The sequence below is a fragment of the Aspergillus fumigatus genome, chromosome 4 (assembly GCF_000002655.1).
Source record: "Aspergillus fumigatus Af293 chromosome 4, whole genome shotgun sequence".
Taxonomy (NCBI): Eukaryota; Fungi; Ascomycota; class Eurotiomycetes; order Eurotiales; family Aspergillaceae; genus Aspergillus; species Aspergillus fumigatus.
In genome coordinates, this window is record NC_007197.1 from 3,656,820 (window position 1) to 3,670,133 (window position 13,314).

The window sequence follows — 13,314 nt, forward strand, 5'->3', positions numbered from 1 at the left end:
CGGTTGGCTCCCATGGTGCTCCAAGGGTCCTTTTAGTACGTCTCATCAGCGCCTCAGTCCCTCAGGCATCTCACATCATATTTTATTTACTGTCCTCTTAATACTAATTATTTACAGGCTGCTGTGAGTCACAAATGAGCCCCATCTGGTTTAAATAGCTTTAAACCACGGGTCAGTGAGCAACTGGAACGCATTTTTCCAATGCTCTGGCTCGACCAGCATAGACTGGCGGAGTAGCCTAGCTAATGGCAGAACGTCGTCACTGAGTCGACCCTGTGTGCGCATGTCTAAGTATACTGCAAATTCAGATATTGTAGTCTCTTAGTCAAGTGTAGGTTTAACAATATCTTCTACCATTTGCCAGTGCTCCTTGTTGATTTGCTTAGATAATAGTCCGAATATGCTTAAGTAGAAGAGTAGCTCCCCACAGATAAGCTTAAAAATCTAAACATCATCAGCATGTTACTAAGTTCCAAGAATACAAATAGACACCTACTAGATAAGCTAGATTCTAAAAATCTGTTCTTACATCTGAAATGTTAGATCTCCCAGAGATAAGTTCCAGCGCACGCAGTGCTCAAGGGACTCTAGGGAGTTGTAAGGTTGCCTTGTCATGCCATACTGCTTTGAGTAAAGGTCAGTTAGTTATTTCTAGTATAACATCTAGGGCTCCACAAACCTCCTCCAAGATCAGTGATTACTACCATAACTTCATGCCCAGGTTGGCCATCGATCAATGAACAATCAATTATCGGCTCAGGAACGTAGAGATGTCTTAGGGCACTCTGGTTATGTTTAACTCTATTCATCTACTTCACATCACAAAGAGTAGTGCCAGGCTGGCTTAATGCATTATCAATATCAGCAGCTGACACTGCAAAAATAATATTTCCTAGTTAGAGATCTAAGCCAGTTAAAGAAGGGATTTTCTAAAAGTACATTTACTATGTAGCTAATCCAGCACTTACCACTATAAATAATATTACAGCTATAGAGAAGTTGTAGACCTTCAGTGACTTATTTTAACAGAATTTTAGACACCTATAATAGGTAACGCCTCTCTAGAAATAGCTATATATGGGCTTGTGCATCCCCCCCCATAACCAGAAACATAAGGCAAAGGTGAGTCCCATTTAGACCTTCGTAAGTAAATAAGTCAAGAATTTGCACCACATGTTGGGCACCTAGATGATAGAGGGCATTTGCTCAGATGGCATTCAAGATACTCAGTTCTATAGGGCCCTCTGAAATAGAAGCTTCAGCCTTTAGAATCTTCACAGCAACATAAGAAGAATTTCTAGGAAGTGTATCAATGTGCGGGCCCTTTGGGACATTTCCAGGGGTCTTACTCAAGATCCCTTGCGAGCTAGATAGTAGAAAATTAACTGTAGGCAAGCTTTCAGATGATATTATACCAGCTATCGAGAATATCTCTAAGAAGCACGGGGTGGTAACCTCCAGGTCTATATTCCTCCACTGGTTCTACATCATCATAGATGCGCTCAAATCATCGTTGGCGGGCCATTGTCAAGGACAAATTCCCAGGATGGAAAGCATCAGATGTGAAGTTCAAAAGTTGAAAACTCGCAGCCAGTCCTGTTTCACTCGCCAAGGAGCGCGTGATGGAGGTTACCCAACTAAATATAATATGTATTTGTATTTAATCGACCGCGCTAGCCAACCTATCTTGCATGCTTTATGTCATGTATTTCTGATTGAAGACCAGCATTACAGCAACCACTCTGACTTTAGTTCGCTCTCTCCACTATCTTACTCTGCCAACTCCATGAGCCGTAATGGTCGCGTGTACGGCGCTGCCGCCTCGACCTGTATCAGGTCAGGGATAAGAAGTGCTGTGAGAATAGACAGCCTGTTCGTTAGTTAATGGAGAGTCTACAGCCAACCTGCAATCACCCATGAAGGCCTACAGATAGTTCATCAGCTCATCCACCTGGACTCTGAGGTAAGCTAGATATTCTAAACCAGATCCTGAATCAGCACTGCATTGCATCACCTAGTTGATTAGAGACACCTTTACCGACACCAACCTAAGCATGTAGACTCAATGCCACCATGTCAGATAAACGGCAAATCAAATGCACTAGAACTGTTTTCAGCAAAGTGTCGAGTTCTGAGAAGAATATCAAGCTGTATTCCAGGATAGCTGACTGAAACGAGCATGAGAGGCTAGTTGATCATTTCCTGACTCCTGAAAAACAAACACCATAAATGACGGATGTGCAATCAATAGTACTTGGCTGCACTAAAATTGATGCTTGTCTGACCAACAGTCTGGCCCTGGCTAACGGCTTCGAACTTGAGCACACCCTCACGCGCGCCAAAGGTGACTCTGAGCTTATAGTTGAGTTTATATACTCGCTTGTTCTTGATCACTTTGGAGGGAAACAATTCCAAATCAACATTGGAAAAGTCCACAGCAATGTTGCCAACCTCATACACAGCTGTGCCTTTGTTAGATTCGAGGATACGTTTTGGAAGTATATGAGACCAACCTTTGTGTTCTTGGCGCTCCGGGGCTTCCGACTGATCGCATGCGTATAATGTTGTGACTTTCCTCAGGCTGGAATTTTCATAGTGTGCCCGACAAACCGACACAGTGAGACTGTAATTATCCGTGTACGTTGTTCCCTATTCACTAGCTATATCAGCATGTTCCACAGACTGAGATCCAACAGGTCCGGTTCAGGAGCGCCCACCTTAGCAATCATCCACTCCATGATGCCAGACACCCTTTTCATGTCATCATATTCATCATAAATGGCATCAAGTTCACTGTCGATTCCATCACGGAAGGGGATATTCCAACTGAAGCCGTAGTGTCGACGGCATCGCTTCGTTGTTGATTGGAGACCCTCCAAACCACGCAGTGCTGCTCCTTGGACAATGGCAGCTTGTCTAGATTATTTAACACCTTAGATATCACGAAAGTATATCTTTGTCGCAAGAGGACAATGCTTACGGACTATCAGGGACGGTGATAGTGATCTTGCCTGTAGACTCAAACGAGGATCTGAAAGCTTTGCGAAGATACTCGGAGTCGCCAAATCCGCCAACCAAAACGATTCTCTGTTCTACGTTAGTACCTGTATTATCGGATCAATCGAAAGATGAACGGGGGATATTAATGGATAAAAGCCGAGGAGTGGCTGCGTAGTTGCGGAAGGGCAGAGTGAAGCGATCGCTCACTCAAGCATACATTAATGACATCTTTGCCAGTCTCTTGTCTAGCATCGGCGATTTGCTGTCGCACCAGACTAACAATTCGCTCTATGACAGGATCAAAGATGGAGCGCAGGTCGGCACTAACACGAGTCAGCAGCACATTGATCGACGTCAGTAAGGGTTCCTAACCTGGAAATAAGGACTAATCGCTCCTCTTCATCGAAGAACTCTGGATCTGGATTATCCACGGTCATATTCAGAGGCAACTCGAAAGTGGTATCTTCGTCAGAATTTCCAAAGTCTCTCTTGATGATCTCAAACTTCCTCATAAATTCACTGCCAGGACTTTTCCGTTTTCGAGGTAAACGGTCGAACGCATCGCCGAAACGGTCTGACATCAGCTTGTAGAAATTGCGGTCGACCGCAGTCGATCCGCACTTGCCTCCTGAAGTTCATTTAGAGATAGGCCTACAGTGACCAAGAAAATACTACTGAGGGAAGTATACCAGTTCCTGTACACAGTTCCTCAAACTTTAGTCTTGGATAGACCTCCAGGATCAAATAGGTGGTAATGTCCTGACAAGTGAGCATCTGAGTAGTTCAGCGCCATCATCCACAGCTCTTACCACGGTGCCACCGCCACAGTCGCAGACAAGAACTCCATCTCCTGCCTGAAAACGGTAATGAGACATGGATCGTGAACAAGTAACAGGACAGGCGCTGACCTTGACCGATCCTCCTATACTGCTGGTGGTGTACTTCTTCAGCGCTGTGACCGCCGCTGCTTCTGGCTCGCTGATCAGAAATATCTGGTCCATTGGCCGTGAGGGACTTTTCCCAAATCCAGCCCGTTGAGCCGCAGTCCTTGTAGCATCCAGTGCTCGATCAGACCAAATGGCAGGGACAGTGAGCCAAAACTCGAGTGGAGTAATACGCAGGTCATCCTCTGTGATATTCTTGGAGATAGTTTTAAGTATATGCTGATAGACTTCGGATAAATAGTCAGCAACGACATCAACCGCTGTTTTCCCTTCGGGCAGTTTCAGAATGCCAGTCTGGGAAGCAGTTTCAAGAGTCCTATCATCATATTGAGTAAGCGGGGTGCCCTGGTCTAACAGCAGTTTTGTCCATGAGTACGATAGCATCCCCGGTTCGACCTGGTAACCCCAGCGATTTGTTGTAACCCGTGAATTATTTTCACTGGCATATGCAATCCGGGACGGCGCCTTGAAGACGGTCTCAGTATCCCTCGAGGGTCCGGGCCAGGTGCTGATAAGTATGATATCGCTTAAGCCACTTCCCTTGGAGCTCACGTAGCTCGCTCCTTTGTGCCCCTCTGTTAGTTATTCTTCAGTAGAGGCAGATTGTGATGATAACAGTACCTGTGAACGTGGTGCCATAGTCGACCCCCACGATTATCTTGTTCTTGGAGTGAAGGGCAAGCGAGCTAAGTTGGCTAACGATTGCTCTATCATAGGACATCTTAATGTTTTAGCTCGGAGTGAAGATTAGAATAGGCGATGAAAAGAAGCTGCTTCTTAAGCAAAGTGGGAAATGGGGGAATCCCTCTTACTAGGTCTCTTACAATCCCTCGCGTATTACTGAAATCTAGTTTCGCGGTCCACATATAGCTGCAGGTAAGCCTTTACTATTTTGGGTGGGAGACAGGGATTAGACAATGCGCGCCAATTGCCTAGAACGAGCCCAGTGGCTGAGCGGATGGCCGTACTCCGTAGTCCGTACATTCTTAGCCCACTATGAGACCAATCTTCTAGACAACTCACTGTATCCCCTAGTTATAGCCATAGCCCCCCCAGATCCCGCACAAGATACATTCTGCAAAGGTCTAGAGACGAATCACAGCCAGACTCCACGACCAAGCCATTCTTTAAAGGGACACATGTGAGAGTATGGATGTGGCCGATAACACGACGGAGAGCAAGAGGGTTGCCGCAGATAGACGGACCCACCGAAGTGTGAGATACAATACTTGTCACTTGCTCAACTTTCACAGTCTCACTCGCTCATGGTACAGGCACAAAGCCCGCGACGAGTACATGATAAAGCCCGCACTCCGAAAGAACGCGACGTTGGCAAGGATCACCATTCAAGGTCTACTGATCGAAAAACGGAAAGTCACTGGACACCGACACGTGTTATCAGAAAGGTGTGCTAGCAACTAGGCACTCGGTACAGGAATGTTGCTGACTATAGGGCAGGTTTTGTCACCATGGGGATCAGGTTCACCGAAAGAACCATTACCAACTTCTACGGAGCAACTGAGTCCAGAACACAACGCCTTGCCACAGCCTGCTCACGAGGCTCCGTTGCCTCCAGCCACAATCAATGAGGATGGTGACGACTTGGAAGATGACATCCGTCGAAGAGATGCCAAATATTACCCTGAAACACGCCAGCCGAGTGCTCAAATTGACCGGATGGATGCGGAACAAAGCCAATCGTCTCAGGAAAGCAAGGCTGCGGTCCGACGCCTAGAGGATGAGTTAACCAAATATAAGACACATATTAAGCAGCAAGAGATTCAATTGAGCGACCGGGATGCAGTTATTCGGGAACTCCAAAGCAATCTAGCTCAGATACAAGATAAGCACCAAAAGTTGGAGGCCATATTTGTTGCACGGCAAAAATATGCTCTCCAGTCGATGGTAGCAAACAATGGATACATTCCAAAGGAGGACCAGTCAATTAGGGATGAGCTGTCCAATTTGACAGAGAGTATACGGTCGTGGGCCAAAAAAAACTGTTTCATTTCCTTTGCAGACTTGGAGGAAGTCCCTAAACCCGAGAAGGATATGGTCATCCATCAATTAACCGGATACTGCTCCCAACCAGATTGGAACTCAACGATGAGAGAGATCTCCATCCCGCAGAATAAAGTCCCAATGGTTCTGTTACACGCCTTGTTGGCGAAAGATTTGTTTGAACAAATCTTTACAGATCCCTTTTTTGCGTTCCCAAAGATTGATGGTGATCATACAACCTCTACAGAAGGGTGCTTTCAAAGAATATACCGCATCATGATCCAAGGTACGGAGGATATATCCATTCCTGGACGCTGATGGGTGCTAATGGGAACTGGCTAAGCAGCCGATGAGCAAAAAGCGCATACTTGGCGTTCGCTAACATTGCAAAGCCTTTCCGTCACGAGGCATCCCAACACAGAGACCTTTCTACAGAACATGACCAAACAGCTAGTGAGAGGGCTTGTGACCAGATTCTTGACCAGTTCCGCTCGCACCCTTCTTCGCAAGGTTGAAAATCCCGAGGCCGGCGACCGACGAGCTCAGGAGCTACAGTCACTGTATGATGGGGCCGCGCAGCTGGCACTCTCCCTGTGGACTCAACGGGCTTTCATGACCTGTCGAAGTCTGGAAGAGCTACCACCGTTTACAGTTTCAAACCCAGTGATGCGTGCCCATCGGCTCCATCATCTCGACGAAGATGATACGAGGCTAGACGGGAAACGGATACTCCTTTGTGTTCAGCCAGCCGTCCTAGCCTTTGGTTCTGAGAATGCGGAGCACTACAACCAGCACAAGATATGGTCTCCAGCAGTTGTGGTGGTGCGTGAGAAGTAGTTCGACTCCTTACAGTGGCATGTCAGAAGTCTGGATCCAGCGAATTCACTACTAGGCCTGAATCCTGATTACGCAACCTAATATTCTATCCGCAGATTCGAATCTCGATGCCTCTCTCAAATATAATCAGTATTATAGCACCTCACAAAGAATTATCTCCACAGATACGTTCACGTGCCCATGATCGCCATACAGAGAAGTATTAGATGGAGTCCTTAGATCAAATCTGCCTATAAAGTATCATAGTTGCCAATCGGGCCTAGCGGTAAACACACTGGGATCACAGAATTCGAACTTTTGACGCGTCCCTCACTGGTCGTATGCCTTGGTATGCATTATTAGCTTGGAGCGACGCCGCTCAAGTAATATGATTGGGCTACTTTTTAGCGGTTCCGTCAGCAACGGAATATACCGGCTTTCTCATCCAATCCTGTATTCTAAGAATACCTCTCGGAGATGGCCCCGGTCGATTTAGTCTGGTATGTAAGATGTAGCTGTGGAGGAAATGCAAGTTGCCTGCGCCGCATACCAACTTCCTAGCCGCCAAGGCAGATTCTGTGGGAGAGGAGCAACACTACTTACCAGGGCGGGTGGACGAGACCCAGAGGCTCACACGGTCACTGGATGGCCCCTTTGTATCCCAATGTTCTAGCTCGCTCTCGCCCTGCGTTCCGATCACAAGCCTGCATCCTCGCAATAATCTTACAAAAGGGGGCAATCGGTACTTGATAGGCTGTTATTGTTTTCATCTTGCATCCTCGACTCCCCAATGGCACCACTATCTCTTGAGCAGGCGCAGGCGATTGTGGACGATATCCAGGCGACAAACGGCGGCTTGCCTCCCGAGGAAAAGCAAGCGCTGTCGCAGAGGTCATTGCGAGCCTACAAGAATCTGCAGACTATTGCTGGCAGATCGATTGTACATGTGGCCGAAGACCTGTACGACACGGACACGCGGTTCCTCTTCGAGCTCATTCAGAACGCGGAAGATAATTGCTATGGCCATGCTGTTAGCCAAGCGGAGGAGCCATTTCTCGATCTCACTCTACATGAAGATCATCTAACTGTGGACTCAAACGAGGACGGATTTACTGAGAATGATGTGCGGGCTATATGCAGCATTCACCAGAGTTCAAAGAAACAGACTGGCGGCTATATCGGCCACAAAGGGATTGGGTTCAAATCTGTATTCAAGGTTGCATACAAAGTATCTATCCAGTCAGGACCCTTTTCCTTCTACTTTGAGCACCACCAGGGGGATAGTGGGTTAGGCATGATCACTCCGTTCAACGAGGAGCCTCAGGAGCTACCCCCTAGTGTGAACACTCGAATAACCCTCTTTTTTATAAGCATAAGCGACTTCGAGGCTCGTGCTTCAGAGCTGAGGGAGATCCCGGACACCATGCTGCTCTTTCTCCGTAAGCTGCAGAGGCTCACTGTGAATATCCCCTCCCTGCAGTCGCAGATATCTTTCACACGCTTTGAGGACAAATCAAAGCACTTAATCACACTCACCAAAGAGACGAATGGAGAACAGGTGACAAAATTCTACCATCTCGAAAAGACCACCCTGTCCAATCTCCCACAACATCTCAGTCGCCCTGGGCAACCCGAGGTTGACCTAATCCTGGCGTTCCCAGTGCAGGAAGACTACAGTCCTCTCATCCAGGCCCAGTATGTGTATTCCTTCCTCCCGATGCGTGATGAGGGGTTCAATGTGAGTAATTTTCTCTTGTTGAGGACTTTGATCGAATACACTCCGCTAATATCTGTGTAGTTTCTCATCCAATCGGACTTTATCACACAAGCCAGTCGACAAGGAGTCCATCGTTGCGATAGAAACTATGCTATTCGCGAGGGTATTAGCCATTTGTTTCTCCAAGCTGTCGCCTATTTCTGTAAGCATACGTCGCTTAGATACGAATGGCTACAGTATCTTCCGGGGACGCACATTCGCGATCCCTTCTGGGCCGATCTTCGAGAGATGATCTTCGACTGCCTAAAGGGATCCAAGATTCTATATTCCCGCAGAGGAATCTTGAAATCCCCAACCCAGCTTGAACACCTGTCATCACAGCACTGCGATCGCCATGGCCACCCTCTAATGGACGATATCGAGCCCGAGGTTTACCTGGCGCAGTCCTACGACTGGAACAGACATGCTGAGAATTTGATGGAACTTGGTGTGAAGAACCTGTCGTACCAATCCATCTTGGATCGTTTGGAACCTTATCTTGAGGGCTCAGCGCCAAGGTTTCTCGATTCGAGTTTAGATGATGATTGGCATGCCAGAATTGCAAAACTGCTTTTGCGCGCTCTAAAACGGCAGCCGCCAGGCTCGTCTCTGACCAAACGAATAAAAGAAATGGCCCTGATACCCACTTCAGACGGGTCCCTGCTACCGGCTTGTTCTTCTGCAGTCTATTTCCCAGATGATGAGCGAGGGATTCCTATCCCAGAGGGCCTAAAAGACATACGAATCGTTCAACGGAGCGTGCTAGAAGATAAAGCGAGACTGGAACTCCTTGAAACATTGGGGGTAGCCCGTTGCGAGACACGCAAAGTAGTGAAGGCTATTCTGAAGCAGTACAATGTACTTCATGGGGTCACGCTAGAGAAATCAGTCAGCCATTTGAGGTATCTCTTCAGGACCCTGGAAAAAGACCAACCGCTAGACAATCGCATCTTCATCATGGACAAGTCTGAAAAACAGGTCTACCGCGCGTTTGTCACTTCGGTGCCGAAATCATCACGGACGACTTATACTTCGAGACCCTGGGAGAATATGGCACAAAACACCTCGCCCAGGAATTGCAGTGTGGTGTCAACAAGCAGAATTGTCCTCCTTTTGAAATGCACATTATCCACCACGCATATATTGAGGCTGTACCACCTGGGACGGTCAGTCACGGGCGCACCTGGGAGCAGTGGCTGGAAGAAGTGGCATCGGTTCGCCGCATCCCAAGGCTGAAAAGTCCCCGGACAGACGGATTATCCACGCTGTGTGCGCACTTATCGATATATCAACCCATGACTCTGATAGGACTATTGAAAACATATTGGAGCAGCCTCCAATCAGATCTGACACCGCGCGTGATTGGCACCCTGAAAGATATGAAAGTCCCTTGTCGGAATCAGTCCCAAACCTATCTACAATGCACCTATTATCCATCTAAGGAAATGCAGCGGTTATGCGCAGACGCAACTCTGCAGGAGATTTTCGATAAATTCATAGACATTCCTGCTGATATAGCAACTGATGGTACTGATGGATGGGAGTTCTTAGCCACATTTGGGGTCAAACTGGAGACAGAAATCACCTTTTTTTGGGAAATCTTCGACGCCCTAGAGACAAAAGCCAACCGCACCATCCTGACACAGGCTGCCTTCTTCAGGATGTATAAGGAGCTCTTCATTCTGTTTTCCCATGATCCCATCGAATTGAAGGAGTATGAACTTTGCTCGAACGCTTAGATTACGAATACTAACCAGCTTCATGCAGCATTTTCACGGTTTGGGAAAGTGTCTGCATCCCCGAATGTTCAGGAGGAATACTAGATTTAGTATCTCTCCGAAAGTGTGTCTGGAATGGACACCCCTCTCTTCGGACGAAGCACCCTCTTGCTACTCACCCGGAATACTCGAACGATCCACATGTGGCATGTTTGTTCAGAGATATACTCTCTGTTCGTGATGCCGACGTTAGCACGTACGTCGAGGAGCTTCAGTGGCGCAAAGACAACGCGGATGTTGGTTTGGACGACCTGAAGGCGATTTATAACTGTATCTTGCAGAATATACAGAATCCCGAAGATGGCGCTATGATACTGTACGAGTTATGCATGTGGCATGAAGGTTGATGCGAGGCTAATCAAATCCTAGAAGCAAATTCACGGAACAGAAACTGGTCTATCTTCCAGCAGAACGATCCTGGGTTGCGCCTGAATCCTGTGTATGGACAGACACTCCGAGAATTGGAGTACGATATGGCATCAGCGCTATGTACCGGGAGCTGGAGAGCTTCTTCCGCGGTGCTCTGAATGTGCAAGCTCAGACAGCAGCCACTTACGTGGAGCAACTCAGGGGGTTAGCATCTAATGAGGTTGTGGATATTGGTGCGGTCAAAACTGCCATCCATAACCTCAATGCGTTGCGACCAGGGTCTGATGAGCTTAGAGCTCTTTCACGTCTTCGATTCCTGCCAGTAGAAATGCCCGATGGCACTGTGGAGATGTTAAAGCCTACCGATACATTTTTCATTGCAGACCGAGTTGAATATCTTTCCGCTTTCCGGGGCAGAGTTCCCATTCTGGACTTCTCTCTTGATGAAGCCCGGCACTTGAGCCCCCTCCTGGGACGGATCAGTCTTCAGAATAGATATATGTCAATGGCAATCATGGAGCAGACTGATGTCGATCAGCCATCCCACGAGCACTTGTCCAGGGAGACACGGCTGTTCCGCAGAAAGGCGAAACACTTTTACCGGTATGGTTAGTAGCCGTAGTTACCTGAGACGTTGCTAAGGAGACTATAGTTGCATCTTACATTACAGGGAGGACGGCCGAGAAACTGTTGGTCAGACGCTGCGACAACTGCAAAACGCGTTTGTTTATGAAAGCGCTGGTTTCAGAAAAACACTTGTACTTCAATTAAACGAAGCAACGGCGAGAGTACAGAGTGATACGGGGTCGGTGCATATCACGGATGTTAATGATGTGCTGCACATTTACATACCTAGAGATCAGAATGCCCGTCAATGCTGCTACAGCTACGACCTTCCCCAGGCTCTGGGACATTATTATGGACTTCAAAGGGACCCCGCAGTTCCAATGAGTTTCGCAGTGGTTTTCCTCACTCCGGAGGACTTCATCGATGAATGTCTAGACCGCCATGGAATCGTTCGTGTTCCTCCCGACATCGCTATCCTACCAGAATCTGAAGCTACAGATATGACAATCTCACCCAGTCGTATTGAAGAACAAGACGTTGTCTCTGCGTCGGACGAGGGCCGGGAGAGTGGGGATGATTTTCTGTACACACCACGAGACTCATCCCGCTCAAGCCCTGGAGACTCCATAGACGTACCGAGGACAATTGTTGCCCATAACAGGATTTCAGCTCCACCACCAAGGCTTCTCACTGTGCCATCTCCTGACTGGCCATCCCCGGACGAAGCACCCAGGCCTTTCTCTGAGCGTCATTCGTACATTCAACTGCTCGACAAAATCATCAGACTTGCCCGTCCACTTACACTTGCTGAAGCTCTACAACGCCCAATGACCACTGTGAGAAGTAGTATAGACACTTCACATGACGGGGCCTTCGGAATTCGGTCTGAGAATCAACTTGCCCATGATATCAAGATCGGCGCTGCAGGAGAGTTATTTGTAGACTCAGCCCTCTACATCCCTTCTGCTGTCCTTGAACTAATGAATTCGTAATAATCCAGGTATTTGAGCTCCTATCATCAGACCTTCCCGGGTTCAGCCGTGACAACTGGCGCAGCACCATTCGCAGACATATCTCCGTCCATCCCGACTACTACGATCTTACCCCCTGGTCTGGTGTCGAGACTGCAGACGTAGTCTATCGCGACATCAGCTCAGCGTTAACCACCACTTTGATTGACGCTGGATGTCTGTCTCACGCACGGTGGCATGGTTCCAATCCAACGTACTATATCGAAGTGAAGACGACGACAGGGGAGTGCGGCAGTGCATTTTTCATGAGCAAGAGCCAGTACAGACGAGTAAGACTCAGGACCCCGACCCTCCATCGTGCCCTATTGCAGTAGGCATTTGACTAAGACAATCACCCACAGATGCAGGCAATGTGGACCGATCGTAACGTCGAACTGGAAGAGCCAGAAATCTACGTCGTTTTCAGAGTCTACTACTTGGGTAAGGAGAACATGGGGCTGAAGGTTTATGTTGATCCGGAAAGGCTACGGCAAGAGGAGAGATTAATTTTCTCGCCGGAGTCCTACAGTGTTTATCCCAGTCTGGTCGCATAGTTGCGACCAACCTGGCATCTGGGATGAGTAGCTCAACTACGTGTGTTCCTTCTGACATAGCGACCCGTCAACACGTTCAACTAATATCGAGGCCTAGCATAGCTGGCTATGTGGCCTTTGCGTACGGGCACTATTCGAGTACCCAGTGAGACAGATTCTGGTCTTCTGGAATGAATGATATGGATGTCATCGCAGCTATATACGAGTGCAGCAGCGTAGTCATATGTGGTTATTAGCCCCGCATATGCCTTGATATCTTGACGATTTCGAAGGCAGCATGGATATGTGCCTCTGATGTTTCCAAGCAATCTACAGTATCCAAGTAATAAAATGTTCATGTTGCAGGTGAGTAGTGACAGGAATCCATTGGAACAGTTGCACGTGAAGGTAGGATTGCTGGAATTATATACGTCGCTTTGACGACGTGGAAGCTCTGGTGCATGCTCAATTTCCACGAACAAAATGAATGCGTTAGATGCATATGTACATCGGTACATTGGTGAGACGCCAACAGACAAT

General features: G+C 47.7%; 3 protein-coding genes across 3 annotated transcripts; 2 read left to right on the forward strand and 1 right to left on the reverse strand.

Moving 5' to 3' along the window:
* Window positions 1–1,863: 1,863 nt before the first annotated feature.
* AFUA_4G14040 (Hsp70 family protein) lies at window positions 1,864–4,771 on the reverse strand. Its single transcript, XM_077804685.1, has 10 exons — window positions 4,566–4,771; window positions 3,909–4,507; window positions 3,810–3,854; window positions 3,690–3,759; window positions 3,373–3,628; window positions 3,218–3,323; window positions 2,981–3,087; window positions 2,718–2,916; window positions 2,514–2,649; window positions 1,864–2,462 (listed from the first exon to the last, which is right to left on the reverse strand). The coding sequence occupies exons 1-10, from the start codon at window positions 4,663–4,665 to the stop codon at window positions 2,245–2,247; spliced, it is 1,836 nt and encodes a 611-aa protein (XP_077660824.1). The 5' UTR covers window positions 4,666–4,771; the 3' UTR covers window positions 1,864–2,244.
* A 176-nt stretch (window positions 4,772–4,947) lies between these two features.
* AFUA_4G14050 (uncharacterized protein) lies at window positions 4,948–7,294 on the forward strand. Its single transcript, XM_746334.2, has 4 exons — window positions 4,948–5,159; window positions 5,219–5,350; window positions 5,403–6,231; window positions 6,292–7,294. The coding sequence occupies exons 1-4, from the start codon at window positions 5,094–5,096 to the stop codon at window positions 6,780–6,782; spliced, it is 1,518 nt and encodes a 505-aa protein (XP_751427.2). The 5' UTR covers window positions 4,948–5,093; the 3' UTR covers window positions 6,783–7,294.
* A 257-nt stretch (window positions 7,295–7,551) lies between these two features.
* Window positions 7,552–12,576, forward strand: AFUA_4G14060 (uncharacterized protein; the record flags this gene model as incomplete). Its single annotated transcript, XM_746333.1, has 7 exons — window positions 7,552–8,499; window positions 8,560–9,731; window positions 9,848–10,231; window positions 10,285–10,611; window positions 10,665–11,267; window positions 11,335–12,162; window positions 12,288–12,576. 7 exons carry the CDS (start codon window positions 7,552–7,554, stop codon window positions 12,574–12,576), a joined length of 4,551 nt encoding a protein of 1,516 aa, XP_751426.1.
* Window positions 12,577–13,314: the final 738 nt, after the last annotated feature.

Excerpts from the sequence above, each read along its gene's own strand:
- AFUA_4G14040 (XM_077804685.1), bottom strand. The coding sequence starts at position 4,665 with ATGTCCTATGATAGAGCAATCGTTAGCCAACTTAGCTCGCTTGCCCTT. Across the intron at positions 3,629-3,689 it reads GGAACTGTGTACAGGAACTG|GAGGCAAGTGCGGATCGACT; the intron begins GTATACTTCCCT and ends AATGAACTTCAG. Across the intron at positions 2,917-2,980 it reads ATCACCGTCCCTGATAGTCC|ACAAGCTGCCATTGTCCAAG; the intron begins GTAAGCATTGTC and ends TAAATAATCTAG.
- AFUA_4G14050 (XM_746334.2), top strand. The coding sequence starts at position 5,094 with ATGGATGTGGCCGATAACACGACGGAGAGCAAGAGGGTTGCCGCAGAT. Across the intron at positions 5,160-5,218 it reads ATAGACGGACCCACCGAAGT|GCACAAAGCCCGCGACGAGT; the intron begins GTGAGATACAAT and ends CTCATGGTACAG. Across the intron at positions 6,232-6,291 it reads ATACCGCATCATGATCCAAG|CCGATGAGCAAAAAGCGCAT; the intron begins GTACGGAGGATA and ends CTGGCTAAGCAG.